At 50.9% G+C, this 18,431-nt stretch overlaps 6 protein-coding genes and 1 non-coding gene across 7 annotated transcripts; 4 read left to right on the top strand and 3 right to left on the bottom strand.

Moving 5' to 3' along the window:
• Window positions 1-18: 18 nt before the first annotated feature.
• On the bottom strand, window positions 19-2,842 carry SMAC4_03755 (uncharacterized protein). Its single transcript, XM_003347610.2, has 3 exons — window positions 2,154-2,842; window positions 2,031-2,089; window positions 19-1,952 (listed from the first exon to the last, which is right to left on the bottom strand). The coding sequence occupies exons 1-3, from the start codon at window positions 2,244-2,246 to the stop codon at window positions 875-877; spliced, it is 1,230 nt and encodes a 409-aa protein (XP_003347658.1). The 5' UTR covers window positions 2,247-2,842; the 3' UTR covers window positions 19-874.
• Window positions 2,843-5,197: 2,355 nt separating this feature from the next.
• Window positions 5,198-7,269, top strand: SMAC4_03753 (uncharacterized protein). The gene is made up of 2 exons (XM_003347608.2): window positions 5,198-6,207; window positions 6,278-7,269. Exons 1-2 carry the CDS (start codon window positions 5,643-5,645, stop codon window positions 6,730-6,732), a joined length of 1,020 nt encoding a protein of 339 aa, XP_003347656.1. The 5' UTR covers window positions 5,198-5,642; the 3' UTR covers window positions 6,733-7,269.
• An 87-nt stretch (window positions 7,270-7,356) lies between these two features.
• Window positions 7,357-9,648, top strand: SMAC4_03752 (uncharacterized protein; the record flags this gene model as incomplete). Its single annotated transcript, XM_003347607.2, has 2 exons — window positions 7,357-7,546; window positions 7,992-9,648. The coding sequence occupies 2 exons, from the start codon at window positions 7,357-7,359 to the stop codon at window positions 9,632-9,634; spliced, it is 1,833 nt and encodes a 610-aa protein (XP_003347655.2). The 3' UTR covers window positions 9,635-9,648.
• Window positions 9,649-9,980: 332 nt separating this feature from the next.
• On the bottom strand, window positions 9,981-12,182 carry SMAC4_03751 (uncharacterized protein). Its single transcript, XM_003347606.2, has 2 exons — window positions 11,522-12,182; window positions 9,981-11,468 (listed from the first exon to the last, which is right to left on the bottom strand). Exons 1-2 carry the CDS (start codon window positions 11,536-11,538, stop codon window positions 10,358-10,360), a joined length of 1,128 nt encoding a protein of 375 aa, XP_003347654.1. The 5' UTR covers window positions 11,539-12,182; the 3' UTR covers window positions 9,981-10,357.
• Window positions 12,183-13,296: 1,114 nt separating this feature from the next.
• Window positions 13,297-14,507, top strand: SMAC4_03750 (uncharacterized protein). The gene is made up of 2 exons (XM_003347605.2): window positions 13,297-13,439; window positions 13,547-14,507. The coding sequence occupies exons 1-2, from the start codon at window positions 13,319-13,321 to the stop codon at window positions 14,275-14,277; spliced, it is 852 nt and encodes a 283-aa protein (XP_003347653.1). The 5' UTR covers window positions 13,297-13,318; the 3' UTR covers window positions 14,278-14,507.
• A 143-nt stretch (window positions 14,508-14,650) lies between these two features.
• Window positions 14,651-16,679, top strand: SMAC4_03749 (60S ribosomal export protein NMD3; the record flags this gene model as incomplete). The annotated part of the gene is made up of 2 exons (XM_003347604.2): window positions 14,651-14,976; window positions 15,039-16,679. 2 exons carry the CDS (start codon window positions 14,651-14,653, stop codon window positions 16,534-16,536), a joined length of 1,824 nt encoding a protein of 607 aa, XP_003347652.2. The 3' UTR covers window positions 16,537-16,679.
• A 302-nt stretch (window positions 16,680-16,981) lies between these two features.
• On the bottom strand, window positions 16,982-17,080 carry SMAC4_13463. Its single transcript has 2 exons — window positions 17,045-17,080; window positions 16,982-17,016 (listed from the first exon to the last, which is right to left on the bottom strand). It is a non-coding gene; the product is annotated as a tRNA-Glu (tRNA).
• Between the last annotated feature and the right edge of the window lie 1,351 nt (window positions 17,081-18,431).

The following is an 18,431-nucleotide window of genomic DNA, read 5'->3' on the forward strand; positions in this document are numbered from 1 at the left end:
AGGTATGTGGGTGTTGATGTGCGAAAGACTATGATTTGAAACTCACGGTGTTCAGGCTATCAGTCATTACCTGTAGAGTTATCTACCAGGTGTATTTCTCCGTCGACGACACCATAAAGGCACAGCCCAAGATCACATCCCTTTCGTTTCTGCTGTAACAAAAAAAAAACATATCGTACAATTTCTACCGACTTTTCTTTTCTTTAGGTATCAATCTGGCACATCCGCCCTTCCTGCCCAATCCAAATTTTTCTGTTAACCAAGACTTTTAACTCTGACTCTCAACTTTAGACTTCCCGACATCCACCAACCCAACCCACTTACTTAACCGTCCAGTTACAGTAACTCCATCTCCATCCAACCAACCTTCCAGCATTCTGACTATTGTTCCTTTTTGTTTCCTTGTTTCCTGAACGATAATATCTCCGCAACGGTATGTCTTTTTCAAAATGTCCAGTCTAGATCCTCTTTCCCGCCGCCAACGACCAAAACCAGGATAAAAAGAGAAGAAAAAGAAAAGTAGAGAAAAAAGGAAAGATAAGAAAGATAAAACCCCAAGCCTAGGTCTATGTGTGGACCCTGGTCAGGTGGGTAAGGTAGGTAAAGTAGGTGGTATTAGTTTTCTGTGAATACTCTGGGGACGAACGAGCGAAAGCAAGATAAAAGATCTCAAGGAAAGTAGCGAAAATAAAAGAAAGGAAGAAACTTGTCCATATTGTACAGATGAAAGCCAAAAGACGAAGGACCAACAAATATACGATGCCGCCCTGCTCATCACTCTAAGCAGAGACCCAAACCAAGCACACACACAACTGGCTCATATCAAATAGAGGTATCCATGGTATCCATGGTCGGTCGATCGATCGATGTTGGCTCAAAACTCCATAGTCCCAGCCTTCTTCCGTTGTACTCTTCGAACACTAGCACCTCTCTTTGGGCCCTGGCTCACATCGTCATCGTCATCATCAAGACTGAGTGGGCTGACCGGACTAACAGGACTAATGGGGCTAATTGGGATTTGGCTTCTTCCCAGGACGAATAAATCCAAGTCTGCTGTTGGTGAGACGGCTGACACTGCTGACATGGCAGATACCTCCGAGGTGGTGGCAGAGGCGGGGGCCGATATGAAAGTCTCGGTGGCTGTTGAGGTTGTTGTGGTGGGGGAGGGGGATGTGTTAAGCTGTAGTTTTGCTGGATGTTGTGACTGCTGATGCATTTGCAGGACCGGAGAAGAAGATGACTTGGGCGTTGTTGAGCCACTTCCACCGCTTCCACCACCACTACTCCTAAAACTTCCACCTCCACTTCCACTTCTGTTGATTAATGATGCCTCCTTGTTGTTTTGTGTCCTCACACTCTGTGCTTCACCGCCCACTTTACTTCCACGTCCAGTTCCAATTCCACTTCCACTTTCGAACCCCAGTCCTAACGGCGATGTTGGTGTCGTTGTCGTCGTCGTCGTCGTCGTCGTCGTCGGACTACCCGTCCCGCTCGTAGCACCGTTAATGGTCCCGATCCTGATAGGTAAGCTCAGACAAGGACTGGGCGGCCTCAACCCCGTTCCCATCTCCCCTCCGCCAATACCCAGGAGATGGTGGGAGGAGACGGAGACGGTGGGTGAAGAAGCGGAGTTGGGGACTGAGAACTTGCGAGGTGGTTGTAATCCTTGGCCATGGGAGTGAGAGGGGAGGTTGTTAAGGGAGAGACAGGATTTGGAAGTGCCTAGTTGTCTTTTGTTGGAAGTTGAGGGAGGAGGAGTGGTGGATGAGGAGGGAGTTGATAGGGCGAGGTTGGCCAAGCTGGAGGAACCGCGGAGTTGGCTGTGGCTTTTGGATTTGTTCGTGTTCCTGTTGCGGTCTACACCGCGACGAGAGCGGGAGGAAGCAGAAGATGAGTGTTGGCGGAGAGGATCGAGGTGGGAGGCAGCGGCTTTGTCACGGTAGGCTTCGAGTCTGATGGGGCGAGAAGGTTAGGATTGTGAGCTTGCAAGGGGTGAGAAAGGGATAAACAACCGGCGAAGAAAGACATACTCTGCCTCTGTGATACCCGGAAGGACAGTGGTTTCCTTTTTGAAATTGTAAGGAGCCGACTGCCATGGGGATTTGACCGTTAGCGAAGTTCTTTTGAGTGATGTGGCCAGGGGTAACACTTACGATATCATGACCCTTGACTTGCTTCCTCCGCTTGATCCCCAAAAGCTCCTGGAGCGAGGCACGAAACCTCTTGAAGTTGGAGCAAACCTGCATTTTTGCAATGTGCCTACGGCTACCGCCCGGTAATTTCTAGAAGAGGAGAGAAAATGGATGAATGAATGAATGACCAGGGTTGTCGACGGCTGATCATTAGTGTATTAAGCGGTTTGTCATTGGAATGTATAAAACGAGAGTGACTGAGTTAGATAAAGACCGAATGAACCGAATCGGTATCGAAGGCCGCTTCCGAGTTGCGGCGCGTGCGCATACGTTGCGTCTAAGTGAGTGAAAGTAACGTGTCTTCTCGGGGCAGAAAAAGGTGCAAAGAAATGATAGGCGTTTGGCGTTACCGAGGTCGGCGTGTGTACCTGATGATAATGATGAACAAACAAAGGACTGTGAAATGAGGAGATAGCAGGAGATCTAAAAAATAAGGGGAGTAAGGGTAATGCCGAAGTGAACGGCGAAACTAATGACGCACAACAAAGTGCGGAACGAAGGAAGATTCTACTGTGACCGTGGAAAGAGCAGAAAAGGAGAGGAGGAACAAAAAAGAGAGTGAGTGGTGATCAGAAAGACAAAGGAGTGGCGAGCCCGTCCAACTGACCCATTGACTATCTCTGCTGGCCTTCTCTGGTGACAACCCAGTTGCGGCTCAGGAGTTTACCTCCTTCTGAAGATGAATCCGGGCACAGAGAGAGGCTTGCCTGAAGGGGACCAGACTTTCCCGGGAACCCAAGAGAGAGGTTAAAGAAGATATACTACCGCCGCATCGGATCGTCGAACTCGATTTGGTTAGGCTTCAGGAACGTATTCCCTTGGCCAGGGCAGGCAGAATGGAACATTGATACCCTCAAAGAGCTGTGGGTTGAGGTGAATGATTGTGAATGGACGAATGGACGAGAAGAAGATGGAGGTAAGGAGGAATGAAGAAAAGATTTCGCGGAAACCATGACCATGGCGACGCCCCTTGCTAAGAATTCGGGATAAGGCCCTTGGAATGCGGAACAATTGATGTGGGATCTCCTTTGAGACATACCCTGAAGCAGAAAAGGCTGGTGTCTTAGATTCACTCAATAACAGGTAAAAGGGAAAGACTATCTATTGCTGATGATATGCAGCGCGCAGACGCCTGAGTACCTCCCTTATTGACGATTCAAGCCTCCTTGCGTCGAGGGCCGGGCGGCAGGGCGTTCGGAAACTCTATTTGGGATAATCCTTCAAGTGGTAGCTCTTCAACTTGACAAACTGGTCGAAGCCATACTTGCTCAACGTTTGGCCCTTGCCTGAGTTCTTCCAGCCAGTCCAGGCCAGATCCTGTGAGATGCGTGTCAGTGAAACGGCGTGGTAAATTTGTTGTCGCAGGGCACCGAGTACTTACAGGGCTGGGGAAATCGCAACGGTTCACAAAAACAGTCCCTGCCTCCACCTCCTCGGCGAGTTCGTATCCCTTGGCCGTGTCCTTGGTCCAGATGCTGGCAGTGAGGCCAAATTCGCTGTCGTTCATCAATTGAATTGCCTCGGCATCGCTCTTGACCTTCATGACTGGAATGACGGGCCCGAAAGTCTCTTCAGTCATGACGGTCATGGTGTGATTAACGTCGGTCAGTAATGTCGGTGCGACAAAGTTACCTTTGTTCGGCAGAATGCTGAATGTCTCATTCTCGGGCGTCGCATTTTTGGCGCCCTTGCCGAGCGCGTCCTTGGTGTGTGCCTGTATCGTTTCCTTGGAGCGCGCCGAGATGACTGGGCCAAGATGCGTCTCTTTATCCAAGGGATCTCCAAGCTTGTATCCCTTAAGAACGTTCTGGACGGCCGCAATAAACTCGTCGTGGATCTTCTTGTCCACGTACACCCGCTCAATCGAGCAGCAGCTCTGACCCGAATTGAAAAGTGCGCCGTCGACAATCTCTTCTGCGGCCCAGGCAATGTCGACATCACCGCGAACATATGCAGGGTCCTTGCCACCGAGTTCGAGGCCAACGTTGACGATGCGGTCAGATGCGGCCTTCTGGACGGCCAAGCCACCAGCAACGGAACCGGTAAAGCAAATGTTGGCGATCTTGGGGTTTCGCACAATTGTTTCAATGATTGTCGGCGAGCCCGAGTGGAAGTACTGGATGACGCCGTCCGGCAACCCAGCTTCGGCAAACGCCTTGGCCACCTGCTCGACAACAGTGGGTGTCTGAGGCGAAGGCTTGAGAATGACCGAGTTACCGGACAACAGAGCTGGAATCAAGGCGTTGACAAGAATAAGATAAGGATACTGTTTTAAAAGTTAGAAGGGCTAGAGTGTTAAAATATCATCTAATGGGCAACACTACTTACGTTCCAGGCAAAGATGATGAGAACAGGACCAACAGGAACCTTGCGGATGAACCTCTTGAATCCCTTCTCCTCCTCGCCATCGGTGTCCTTCAAAGCATCGTTGCTGATCTTGATTAGATACTCTGAGCGCTTGATGGCAGTAGCAACCTCCTTGCCCGTATAAGCAATGGGACGACCCATCTGGACCGTCAGTTCCTCTGCGAGTTCATCCTGCTTATCACCAAGCAGCTTCAAGGCCTTCTTGACGATGATCTGTCTGTCCTCCAGCTTGGTAGTGCGCCATCCTTGAAAGGCCTTGAAGGCAGTCTCGGGCAGTTGGACAAGTTCCTCCTCTGAAATGCCATTGCGAGTGATGATGGGTTCACCAGTGGTGGGCGAGATGGTGGTGATCACTTCGACCGACATGATGGTGGTGTTGGCAGCGTTGACGTATGTGCTGTGCTTGTACTGTTTGTTATGCTTATCGGCTAGTAAGTGATAGTGATGGTGATGTTGAACGGAGTGTTGGTTGGAGATGATGCGAGTCACAAGAAGGGAAAGAGAGTTAAAGGAAAAGAATGAGGATTTCCTTATGATTACATGGCCTCGTTATACCCTTCTCAAAGAAGGAAAGAGCAAACAGACTCGTTCCATCCCGCCGCCCTCATGACCCAATGACACCAATGTCGCCCCTCCGTCGCCGTCTCACTAACAAACAGGAACACGACATCACACAGAGTGGGCAGCAGGGCAACAGCTCCCCTCTCAGGGCTCCGCTCCGTTCCTCGGCGGCAGGCTGGGGGAGCTTTGATAAGATAAGCACCATGAACGGCGGGGTCTGCAGCAACTTGAAGGGATCTGCCATCTTATCTCTTATCGGTTGTGAGTGCACGGTCCAGTTTGCGCCAGTGGAGCCAGAAATTTTGAGAACGGCAGCGATTCCATCCATGTCCGTCCAGTGCTGCTTCCACGCCAAAAGAAGACCTGTGAATCCGTCGCGTCGTGATCTTTTTCCAAAGCAAACAAATCACTGCCACGAATCTCCCCATCCCAGCCCAATCCAATCTACCTGACCTCCGACCACGACGAAACCCCAACAACTACGATAATTCTCCTCATACAGTAATCAAATCACCATCAACAATGCCGGAAGACGACATTAGAAACAAGTTCCTCGATGCTGGCGACAGTGACGACGGTGCCGGTCACGGTTCCGAGTCGGAAGATGACTTCCAGAAGGGTGGTCGCAATGCGAAGCGCAGAAGATTGAGCGACGACGAGGACAGCGAAGCCGACGACTTCACCGACGCAGAGGAGGAACACGACGATGATGAGGCCGAAAGCAAGGATGCATCTGCAAAGGATGGCCAGGATACAACAGAAGGAAAGGAAGAAAAGGATGGAAAGAAGAAGAAAGAGAAGAAATCGGTACTAGAGGGTGACCTTCCGGGCATGACGAAGCCCCTTACAAAGAAGAATCTCATTGTCACGGAAGAGGCCATCAAGAAGTCGGGAGTGGTGTACATGTCCAGGGTACCACCTTTCATGACCCCAGCCAAGGTGCGCTCTTTGCTGGAGCCATATGGAAAGATGAACCGCATTTTCCTGGCCCCCGAAGACCCAATTGCGCGGCGCAAGCGCATTCGCAACGGAGGCAACAAGAAGAAGTCGTTTACAGAAGGTTGGATTGAGTTTGTCAAGAAGAAGGGTAGGTTTTGCTCCTGCGATGTTCTCTGAGACTTGAGGACAAAGAGGCTAACAAGAGAATTCGTTTACAGATGCCAAAAAGGTATGCGAACTGCTCAACGCTCGTCCAATCGGAGGCAAGAAGGGATCCTACTACCGCGACGACATCTGGAACTTGCTCTACCTCAAGGGTTTCAAGTGGCACAACCTGACGGAACAAATCGCTGCTGAGAACGCCGAGCGGGCCAGCAGGATGCGCGCCGAAATTTCAAAGACCACCAAAGAGAACAAGGAGTTCGTCCGCAACGTCGAGAGGGCCAAGGTGCAGCAGGGCATCCAGGCAAAGAAGGCCTCCAAGGGCAACAAGGAGGGCGGTGAGGGTGGTGCTACCGAAGTCTCGGAAACTACCCAGACAGCAACGACGACAAATGACAACTCGCGCGGCGAGAGGAGGAGAACGTTCAAGCAAATACCCTTGGCCAAGAAGAGGAAGCTCGATGAGCAACAGCCCGAGCAGGTACAAAGAGTGCTCAGCAAGATCTTTTAAGCTTGCGTTTGCCCTCAGAACAATGGGGTTGAGACTTGGTGAGACAGGAAGCGTTCATGTAGCTGTGGGATTTCTTCTCGTCAAAGCGACTGCGAGACACTAGAGATGGGGTTGTGTTAATTTTCTTTTCCTTAGGCAATTGTATATATTTCTCTGCCTTCAGTCATCTTGATACCCAAACTCATTTCCTTACGCATGGAGCACTTTCTACCTTCATCTTTTCATACCCCGGCGCCCTTCATCGAACAATTTGGACGGCTGAAGCCGGCCACACGTTTTACCAATCATGAACACGTTTCCTACCATCAGCGAAAAGACTGATATCCGCGATAGTACGGCCAGAACACGAGATGACTTCGAAGCTTGCCCAATCGGAACTGCTATTAGCCGGCAGATGTGTTGCCGAGGCTACACGATGCATTTAATTCAAGGTTACCTCCAGCGTATGATTGACGCGGACAATGAGGGCTGCGAACATTGTTCAAAGGGCCGTTGGAACGACATCTTGAAAGACACTCACTGGTATAAGTTTTTATTAGCAACCAAGTTTCGCCATGGTGGTGCTTTGACGGATGATAGCGTACAAGACTTCTTCCAGTCATGCTTTGAAAAGGTCGGGAAAAGATGGTGCCTCGACGATCATTTTTGCTTTTGCGATCTCGATACCGAGTCTTGCTCTTGGACGCCTTGTTACGGCAGACAACCCAGTTACGACGGAAGCGCAGCAAAATCACCAAGTTCTACGCCTTCATCATCCAGGTCTTCGTCGAGGAGTACATCCCCGACATGCACGGAACGATTTGCCAATTCATTCGTATCTTTGGCAGCAAACACCTCCCCAGAACCTGAAGCGACTCTCGACTCATCTTCTGCCTCCCCTCCACCCCCTACAAAATGGGACCTACTACTCTTCCAACCAAGCACAGTTGACATCCTGCCAGCAAACAATAACTGGTTCTCAAGACTCCGCCAAATCTTCGGCTTCTACTGGCAAAAGCTCATCTACAGACCCTTCTGCTCTCTCTATCGGTGGTTCCGGGACACGCAAGCCGACTTCCTGACTCTTGGTCCAAGTCTCGGGTCTCTCCTTGGACTAAGGACACCCACATCCATATTTCCATCTTTTACCCCGAGGAACGCAGAACAACAGTCAACCCCGCAGAGGCTGTTAGACTGGCCAAGTTCATCATCGCCAACAACTACTCCGTCTACCCAGAGTGTTGTCAGTAATGACGATGATAACGACGAAGCCACAGAAGATCAGCCACCCACGAGCCGAAGCCGAATGGCAAAGACAAGGGAGGAAGTCAAGGATTTGTGGTGGAAAGTCATGGCCAAGATTTTGGTGGCTGAGCATCGTGAGCGGAGAGAAAAAGAAGAGGTGGCTTCAGGTTCAGGCTGGGAGAGGGTGAGTATGAGGTCTAGGTCTACTTCACCTACTTGTAGATATTTCTCAATTAGCGAGGGGACTACTGATTCCTCCTCGCTGCGTCCTGAGGATTGTTTCTCGACTGTCAGTGGAGGGACTATTCACTTGGAAGAAGACGACGAAAACATACCTCTACAGGAGTCAACTACGGCCATCACTAGCGATAGCACCAACTCTTCTACTTATGAATTCGACGAGTGGTATGCTGATTGGCATGCCAACTGGCTGTTCGAACGTGTGCTGGATACCTCTCGCAAGTTCAGGTCGCCTGGATCGGAATCGAGGTTTTCTTCGTCGGGGGCGGCAGCGTCGGTCAATGGCAGCGACGATGATGAGGAAGTGGAAATGGAAGATAATGCCTCCTCCGCTAGCGACAGCGACAGAGAGGACATCTATATCTCAACTAGACCTGTCCTCATGACTTTCAGAGGTCGAAGAAGATACCGCCGTTCCTTCGTGCATGACGACACACCTCGCCGTGCTTCACCGGCACCCACCAGACCAACTCGTCGGAATAATCGGGACTCTATGTCTAGCATTTCCTCCTCTCCGGCCTGTCGCTCCCCAAGCCGCCGCTGCCGCTCACCTAGCCCCTTTTCTCGTAAAAGCCGGTCGTCAGCTAGAGCTAGCCCTTCTAGTCCCGTCTTTCGTCATCGAGCTCCCGTTTTTGGTCAACGGACTCCTTCGCCGCTGAATATCGACCGCTTTGCTCTTCCTCCTTCTACCTTTAATCTATCTCCCACCTTCGCTACTTCCATCTCTATCTCTTCTTCTCCCTCTTTATCCCGGCCTTCATCCCGGTCTTCATCCCGCTCTTCCTCCCCTCCAGCTTCTGGTCTACGCTCCCCATCTCCCTATCGCCTGTCCTCTCGCCCACCCTCTCCCTTCCCCTCACCTTCACCATCCCCATTAGCCTCCCGCCCATCCTCCCCTCTTACCTCTCGTCCACCATCCCTCTCCCCCTCCCCCTCAAACTCATCCTCACCATCACCATCTCTTCCAACCTCCACTCCTACCTCCCGCCCATCCTCCCCACCCCCAACCCCCTTCCCAAACACCCAATACCTCCTCCAAAAAACCGGCCTTCTTCAGCGCGGACATGGAGAAAACAAAACAGAAGATTACCTCTCCAACGCGCACCTCCTCCGCTTCCCCGCCACCGTGTCCGCGCGACTGATGATGACGGCTGAGACGCTGGGGGTGGACGAGGTGGGGAAACGGAAGTTGGTTCAGGATATGGTTTTGAAGCAGAGGAATCCTGGTGCTTCCACATCTACTGCTTCTTCTGCTGGTTATTCTACTGGTTCTTCGGTGTCAAAGACGGTGTCAGAGACGGGGGTGTTGGAGTCGGTGTTGGAATCAGGGTTTAGGATTGATGGGAGAAGAAGAAGCGAGGAGGTGAAGGGGTTTGATTGGGGGTATGGGATGGGGAGCAAGGATGGTGAAAAAGAGGATGGGTATGGGAGTTGTTGAGTTGTTTACAATAGGGTGATTGGGGTGTAGGGGGTGCTTGATGAGTTTGATGTAGCTGGATGTAGCTGGGAGGTGGGTGGGTTATGTTATGTTATGTTATGTTATGTTATTTGGTTGTCTGCTGTTTTCTTAAAGGTTGTGGTTTTGTATGGTGGTGTTTGAGTGGTTTTGTGTAGAGATGGAGGGCTGTCAGTTGTGTTTGGGTAGCTTGCTAGGTATCTTCCATTTGTATTTCAGATACCTTGGTGAGTGTGAGAGCTTCTAGTGTCCTACATTAAGGCATTCTCGTGTTTTCAGATTCTTGTCAGCATTCGGCTGGTCACGTCCAAAGAGTTGATGAATCCTGTTCGGTTGATGCAATGTGCGTAAACAAATCTAAGGGGTATCTACGAAGCTCTAGCAAAACTTTTGTGGAAAGCAATTAATCTAGATGCTGTTCAAGTGACCGTCCTATTTGCAACATTATTCCTTATTTCCGAATTTCCACCGCAGCCTATTGCTATGCTGCACTTTTCTGCCAAAACATTCCTTTCGACTTGGTTCCTACCTAAGTCATCCCTACCCTAACTCCGTTCGCCTAAGCCAATTGTCCGGTGACTCGCTATGCTGCCTGCCACCAAGAAAGAAAAAGCCGATAAGTGCACGTGTGAAAACCCATGCAACAAAATGAAGTGATGAGTATGTGCGAAATTAGAAAGTGTGATTGAGCGTGCCGAGTTATGCTCAGGCGTCAGCGACCTTGGTCTGAACGGCCTGAAGCACTTCGCCCTCATCGATCTTGGCGCTTTCCTTCATCACCGGGTCCTCCTCCACTTCGGCATTGGGGATCTGGATGCCGTACTTCTCGTACGGGAAGGAGACCAGACTTGGAAGGTACTCCGCCCAACCATCGTCAATCTCACCGGGCTTTTCGGCGTCGGCGTCGCTGGGCTTTTCGGTGTTGGCGTCAATGGGCTTCTCGGGGACCGTCTCAGTGTCAGCAAGGACGTTGGTGTCGGTCTTCTTAGCGCCGTTGGTAAAGCCAGCTTCGGCCTTCTCTTTATCGACCTCAGCCGCCTTCTCCTTCTCAATCTCAGCTTGATTGAGAAGACCCGCAAGAACCAGCTTCTCGTCGCCAGTCTTGTCCACCTCCTGCTTGAGCATTGGGTGGGGGCACCAGATAACACGCATGCCCGCGCGGCGACCGGCCTCAACACCGGGAATGCTGTCCTCAAAGACAAGGCATTCCTCGGGCGTGATCGGTTCCTCACCCTTGGGGAGGGAATCGTTGATGGTCTGTAGAGCGATAAGGTAAATGTCGGGCAAGGGTTTGCCACGGCCCTCAGGGATACGCGGGTCGTCACCGAGGACGCGACGGTGGGTCTCAAAAACCGTGAAAAGCTCCTGGATATGGTTTGTTTTCATGCGGAAGTTAGCCTCGTGGGAAGAGGTTGCGAGCGCGATATGCACACGGTGAGGCTTTGCTGCGGGCTTCTGGTCCGCGCCGTTGGTGGTGGCATCCTCCTTCAGATCCCAGTAACGGGTGCTGCCAAGCTTCTGCAGAAACTCCTTGACACCTGGAAGGGCCGTGGTGTGTGGGAACTTCTGAGCCTGAAGAGCGTAATACTCCTCCTTGTACTGTTCGCGGCTGATGGGCAAGTCGGCCCAGTCGTGGAAAATGTCCAATGCGGCGGGACCAGGGCGGCCTTGGAGCTGCGCCTTGATGCTCCACGGCAAAGGAAACTTCTCCTTCTTGTGCTTGAGCAAAAGCTCGTTTACACAGAGGGTATAGATATCCTCGGTATCGAGGAGCAGGCCGTCCATGTCGAAGAGACAAGCCCGAACGGGAGGGAAACTACAAGCGAATATTAGTACCAATCCAACGTCAAGAGAGATGATGCAACTTACTCTGTGCGGGGAGCCATTGTTGCGCTTGGGATATCAAGTCTGGCTGACTAAGTGATACTGGTAAGAGTGCCGGGCGAAGGGCGGATTTGGTGTCGAGACTTGCTTTTGAAATTGAAGTCTTGATCCTGGTTGTGTTTGGAGAAAGTGGAAAGCGCAAAGGAAGTGGTGGGTTGGGAGGTATTTTATATATAGGACAGGAAACAATTTCGGGCTGGCGCCAAGGGTAGTCGAGTTCAGTGAACTGGTCGTCAACGGCGTGTGAATGAGATGCGGTGCCGATTCAGACAAAACCTTGCTGCCGAAGGTGAAGTTTGTCGGGTAAACAGAGAAAGGGTCGTCGTTGTGAATGGGCCTCGAACCAACGAAATGGACAACAGATCTGCATAAAGAGCAAGTAAAGCAGTAGCATGAACCTTGAGAAATGGCGGGCTTTGTTGCTGAAGGGTTAGTGAAGTGTAAATAGATATGGTAAAGGGACGTTGGACGGGATGAGGTCGCCGGTTTTATTGTTTGGAAATTGGTTGGCCATCACTCCCGTCCCGTCCCCCCGTTCGGCATCGTAAAAAAAGTTGGAGACAGCTCCAGGGGCAGGTCCCGCAATCAATCCCCTCCCCGCCCTACAGCAAGCGGGAGCCCGTGCGGGGGACCCCGGCGGCGCCCCTCTGCCCCTGATTTCAGGAACCTTGATAGGCGCTGACTGGGCGATGCAGTAAACAGGGCAGAAAAAAATGTGACATTTTCAACAATTCAAAGCATGATGAACAACCAGTGAATCCGCTCTGTAACTTTCAGATTGAAAAAGTATGCGCTGGTCCAAGAAGAATTGCAGCTGCCAGTTTTCCAGGAGACATCGAAAGGTTCCAGTTTTCATGATGCCACGCAAGTCGTAACAACTTGGAGCTGAGCGTGACAAACACAAGCCACTCGCATTTGCTTCCACCCGAACGGACTAACAACTGGTAGTGTAGTCTGAAGTCTGAAATATGAAGGAGTAGGAATCCTGAGACGGGATCTTTCGGACCTTTTCCTTCTTCCCCTGCCACCTCGGACAGGCCCCGCTGAAAAGTCGACAGACGTGTGATAAAGCAGAGATTACACAGATGACAACATGTGAAGATTTCGGGTTTAATACCACAGCCTTGGCTTTGAGCCGCATTGTAACCGTCGCACTACCGTGGACTTGGAATTTCTGGTAACGAATGTTTTTTCTCTCTTTTTCTTCCATTTCACCACATTTCGTCCCGACTGTGTATGGCTTTGGTACTGACGTCGTATTGGATGAGATTGCGACTGGTCATCCAGAGCAGTCAACTGAATGGCCAGCTGTTGTTCAGTGACTTCATCAGGTTGTCAGAGTAACCAGACACTCCAAACAACTGGATGAACGGTTGGTGCATTACCGGTAGAGGACCAGATCGAGGAGAAACTCATGAGAAAATACCATACTTACTCGAGGGGGTGAAATTAGGTCTCAAGATTTTCTCATCGTGTTGGTGAATGTGAAAGTTCTCCATGTCTTGTTCCCTCATCTCAGATTCCGATATCAACAGACGTGGAGGTCCACTTTTGCCAAGACCTGTGATGCCAAGCTGCCGCGCCCAAAGCTCCTGCGTGCAATGCCCGCTGTCCGCCCCGCCCTGGTCCCTGACAGCTTCCGCGGCTTCTTATCTCGCATGTTCCATCGTCTCTCTCATCTTCGCGAACCTCACTCACTCGGTCACTCCAAGCTCCTGACAGATACCACCATTCCGATACCGGCAATCTCATAGCGTTTCAGTAACAATTCTTCCTTGAAAAATGAGTTCCGAAACCCCTAATCACCAACCTGAGAAGAAGGACAAGGATGTTCAAGCAGATCAAGAAGATGAAGAGGCCAACCAGGCCGACATCAAGTTCTCACCTGGAGAAGAGGCTGCAAGTACCCATGAATTAGAAGCAACAACTACAAAGACCCCTTACATATGTCTTGATGCCAAAAAAAATATTCTGTGACTGACCGCCTCGGTTCTACATAGGAATTGGTAGCTGAGTCCAACACCCACAAAGCAGAGGCAAACGCCCTCTTTTCCTCGGGCAAATACGATGCCGCCATCAACAAATATGACGAAGCCATTGCTGTTTGCCCAACCTACCTGGACTACCCCCTAGCCGTCTTGCGCTCCAACGTGTCCGCCTGCCACCTCATGCTGGAAGAATGGAAGGATGCCGTCAAGCATGCGACAACAGCTCTGGACCTGCTTGACAAGCTCGAGCGGGAAGACAAGCTGGCTGCTGAGAAGGAAGAGAAGGGGAAGGATGAGGTTGAAGAGGAGATTGTCAGCGCCGGTGCGGCAAAGGCTGGGCCCGCCGCTCCTGTCGTTGAAACTGAGGCTCAAATTGCCCGCCAAAAGCGTCAAGAGGACATCGTCAGGATACGCGCCAAAGCTCTGCTGCGTCGGGCTCGGGCAAGGAGTGAACTAGGCGGATGGTCTACGCTTGAGGGAGCTATTGAGGATTACAAGAAGCTGTCGGCCATGACCAACCTAACAGCTACCGACCAGAAGCTTGTCCAGGCGCAACTCAGAGCACTGCCGCCCCGTGCCAAGGCGGCTCAGGAGAAGGAGACCGCGGAGATGTGGGGCAAGTTGAAGGAACTTGGAAACGGGCTGCTGAAACCGTTTGGTCTTAGCACTGATGCCTTCAAGATGGTGAAGGATGAGAAGACTGGCGGCTATAGCATGAACTTTGCGGGAGGTGGTGGTGAAGCCAAGAAGTGATGTGGTGGTGGTGTGAAGCCAAGCGCTTTTGGAGGTGCCCGGGCTCGATGTCGGTTTACGTACTCAGACTCCTCCTTGTGGACTGATCTGGCTGAAAATTCCAACTTCATGAGTCACACCGAACCATAATAACCGGGTTTTCAGTTGTCAACATTACTTGAGAGCTTCATAGTTGAGGTTCAAGATGTCAACAGGAACAGAGATGCCCAGGGGCAACAGGTGATGATTGGTGCTGGCACCTGGCCGGAGCTTAACCTCCAGGATTGAGGCTGATTAATTGGTGTGGCAAAGCCGGCTGTGGAACGCCACAGAAGTACGTACTCTTGGCACCTACCCTTGCTGATAGCCGATAGCCGATAACAGTTGCTTATCAATGCAGCGCGGGGCAATTTGGTGCTGGGCCATCAAGAAATTTATTGACGACTTGTCAGCGCCCCCAGCGTTCGCCCCCAGCGACTCATCTTCAGTCCCAGTCCATTCAATTTTCAAAGTTGACTTTTTCCCATCCGCCAGCAACGTCTCTTGTGATTGCGACGGAACTCCCAGGTTTTCCTTTTCACGACATAGCGGCTCTCGTTTTGCTTTTACAATTGATACCCCGATTCATATCTCGTCGCAAACTACATCTTCTTTAATCATGGATATCGACCAACCCATGGGCATGGCCCCATTGATGGGCTCTGCCAGGACAGGCGCCACGTGAGTTTCGACTCGAATCCAGAACGCTTTCACACAAAGATAATCGCTGACAGAAACAATAGTATTCTCTGCTGCAACTGCGGCGCTCCCATCGATGGCACATCCTCCGCCGGCGCTCTCTGCTACGACTGCATCAAGTCCACCGTCGACATCTCCCAGGGCATCCAGCGCGAGGCCACCCTCCACTTCTGCAAAGATTGCGACAGATGGCTCCTACCTCCCAACAGTTGGGTCACCGCCTCCCCCGAGTCAAGAGAGTTGCTATCACTATGCTTGAAGAGGTTGAGGAATTTGGGCAAGGTCCGCATCACAGACGCCAGGTTTATTTGGACAGAACCCCATTCGCGAAGAATCAAGGTTCAGGTCACGGTTCAGGATCAGGTCGCCGATGGTGTGTTGATGCAGCAGAGTTTCGAGGTCACTTACGTCGTCGCCAGCCAGCAGTGCAAGGACTGCGCCAAGTCGTACACAGCCAACGTCTGGCGCGCCGCCGTACAGGTCCGCCAAAAGGTCACCCACAAGAGAACCTTCCTTTTCCTCGAACAGCTCATTCTCAAGCACCAGGCGCATCGCGACACCATCAACATCAAGGAAGAGAGGGACGGTATCGATTTCTACTTTGCCCAGAAGAACCAGGCCGAAGGATTCATCAGCTTCCTCAAGTCGGTCGTACCAGTTCTCACCAAGGAGTCGAGGCATCTTATTTCCGCGGATACACATACCGGCAACAAGTCGTACAAGTACAATTACTCCGTCGAAATCGTGCCTGTTTGCAGAGATGATTTGGTCGCCCTTCCTCTCAAGCTCGCCAAGTCCATTGGCAACATTTCTCCCCTTGTTCTTTGCCACAGGATAGGAACATCCGTCAACCTCCTCGACCCCAACACCCTCCAGACTGCCGAAGTCAGCGCCGATATCTACTGGCGTGCCCCCTTCCACCCGCTCGCCGGCACCCCCGATCTCGTTGAGTTTATCGTCATGGATATCGAGCCCACAGGCGTACGAAAAGGCAAGTGGCTCCTCTCCGAGGTCCAGGTCGCTCGTGCTTCCGATCTCGGCGTCAACGACAACGTCTACTTCACCCGCACACATCTCGGTCAGCTCCTCCGCGCCGGTGACTCGGTTCTGGGTTACATGCTCGAGGGCACCAACTTCAACTCGGATGACCTCGAGGCCATCGAGGCCTCCAAGGCCTACGGCTCCATGATCCCCGACGTCATTCTCGTCAAGAAGCACTTCCCCAACCGTCGCCGCAACAGAAAGAGAAACTGGAAGCTCAAGCGCATGACCAAGGACGAGGGCGAGCTTCTGCCCAAGGACAAGGACCAGGCCAAGATGGACGCCGAGTACGAGATGTTCTTGCGCGACGTCGAGGAGGACGAGGAGCTGCGTGCTGCGCTTGCTCTGTACAAGAACTCGCTCAAGACCAAGAGGGAGGCGGATGCCATGAGCATCGCCGATACGGACATGATGACGGAGGCTGAGGAGGATGGTCCCAAGATCAGCATGGACGAGCTCCTTGATGACTTTGAGGAGATGGAGATCAAGGATAAGGAGTAGAACGTGTTTCAAGTGCGAATGTGAATGGGCTTTGGGTTTCGGGGTAAATCAAAATTCCGGGAGTTAGCTGTTTTGATGGTTTGCGTTTTACGGACATATCATGAATATATTCGGGAATGGGCTTGCCGTTTTGGCGCCCTCTGCATCCAACACCACGGTCCCCTTTGTTGTGTGCTCTTTGTGGTTTCTTAAAGATAAGGATGTGAAGATGTTGAAAACTTGCGACTGCTTATCCTATAGCACATTTGGATTATTTTCGTTTTCGCTCACTCTCTTACTTGCTGTAACAAAAGGGAAGAAGGAATATACGAGGCGAAAAACAGGAGAAGAAGTATGTGGACATAGTTGCGGATGCTTCATTCAACCCAAGCAAGTCTCGAGGAAACTAAAAAGGAGAAAAAAAAATTCACAGCAAAAAGAGAACCAGAAGGTTTGATCGTTATCACTCGGATACCGGGAGTCGAACCCGGGGCTGTTGAGAAAACAGACACTTGTTTTGTAAAGCAAGTGAGAGTCAACGATGTTACCGCTACACCATACCCGATGAAGGATGGCTTCCGATTTGTTTGATGACTTGTTGCACAAGTAGTTATGGTTATAAATGGGCAGTAGGGCTGACGGTGGGGGAGGAAAAGAAAATTTGTGGTTGTGTGTGGTGGAGCTACAAGGTCAAGGGCTCAGCGGCGTGGAAAGTGGAAAAGGGGGGTTTGTTTACTTCGTGACGGGACTTTTGGGGGTTGCTCATATGAGAATGCTATTTTTACTGACTGGTTTTAAACCTTTTTTGCATCCTTGCCTCTGATATTTTCTTCTGTTTCATGTTGTCACTGCCGTCGTTTCGAAGTCAGGAGGTTCCTTTCCGTCAGTCGGGCAGGCGCAAAGTCCGCGCAGAGAAAGGCCATAGCGCGCCACCATGGTTCTAGAGAATGATCCTGTGCGTGGTTTTGTCACTGTAGTCACCTTCAAGACGGTTTTTGTATGAAGTTCATCTACAGATCACTTTCAGTTTGAAACACCATGATCAAGGGATAACTTTCCTCACAGAAGTGTCTCCAGTATCGTCTCCCAAATCGAGATGTTTTACCTCGGGAAAAGAGTCTGCTGGCAAAATCATCTCCAAAAGGATCCCCTGACTGAAATGTTTTTGTTGAAAATGAACTTATCCAAAGGATTATCACTAACATCGTTCTGTTAAGGATGAATATCCCTCATGACTAATATTTCGGGGAGGATCGGTCTCTAGGTAACTTTCAATACTAAATCATTTCCTTCGTTAGGTAATTTTACAGTTAAAAAACTATACCGAGGATGATTTTCTAGAGCCCGGGTGGCGCGCTATGGAGGTTCTGGGGAGTACTCCGTCATTTCCCTTTCTTCTACTCTTTTTTTTTTTTTTTTTTTTTTAACTTTTCACCTGGGGGAAGGAATGGCTTTTGGCAAGTGCCACGGAGACCTGGCTCTTTGGTTCAAATATTTGATAGTCATGTCGCATGAAGTTGGCAGGAGCAAGTGGCTCATGCTGGGTTCGATTTCTTGTAATTTTCTGTGCGTACATAATTCCAGCTCTGCTCTCTCCCTTGATTTTCGATCAAAAAGAACAATTGCCAACAAAATTTATGCCTCAACACCACACGGGCAGAACATGCGACTCCAAGGTTGACCACGCTCTGCGTCCCCCCACAACTCCAACCGGAACACTGACTACCTTACGATCATGAGCTCCGGAACTAGTAGAGACCAGGCATTGTCGGCATAGTCAGCCACGAAACGAACCACATCAGCCACAAAACCGCGGCTCTCCTGTTCCAGGCAGGGCTCCGTGTCCAGATCAACAGAATTGCCAGCACAAGTTCAAGGCCATACAATGCCAGAAGTGTGACATAATTTGGAAAATA

The sequence above is a fragment of the Sordaria macrospora genome, chromosome 3 (genome assembly GCF_033870435.1).
Source record: "Sordaria macrospora chromosome 3, complete sequence".
NCBI lineage: Eukaryota > Fungi > Ascomycota > Sordariomycetes > Sordariales > Sordariaceae > Sordaria > Sordaria macrospora.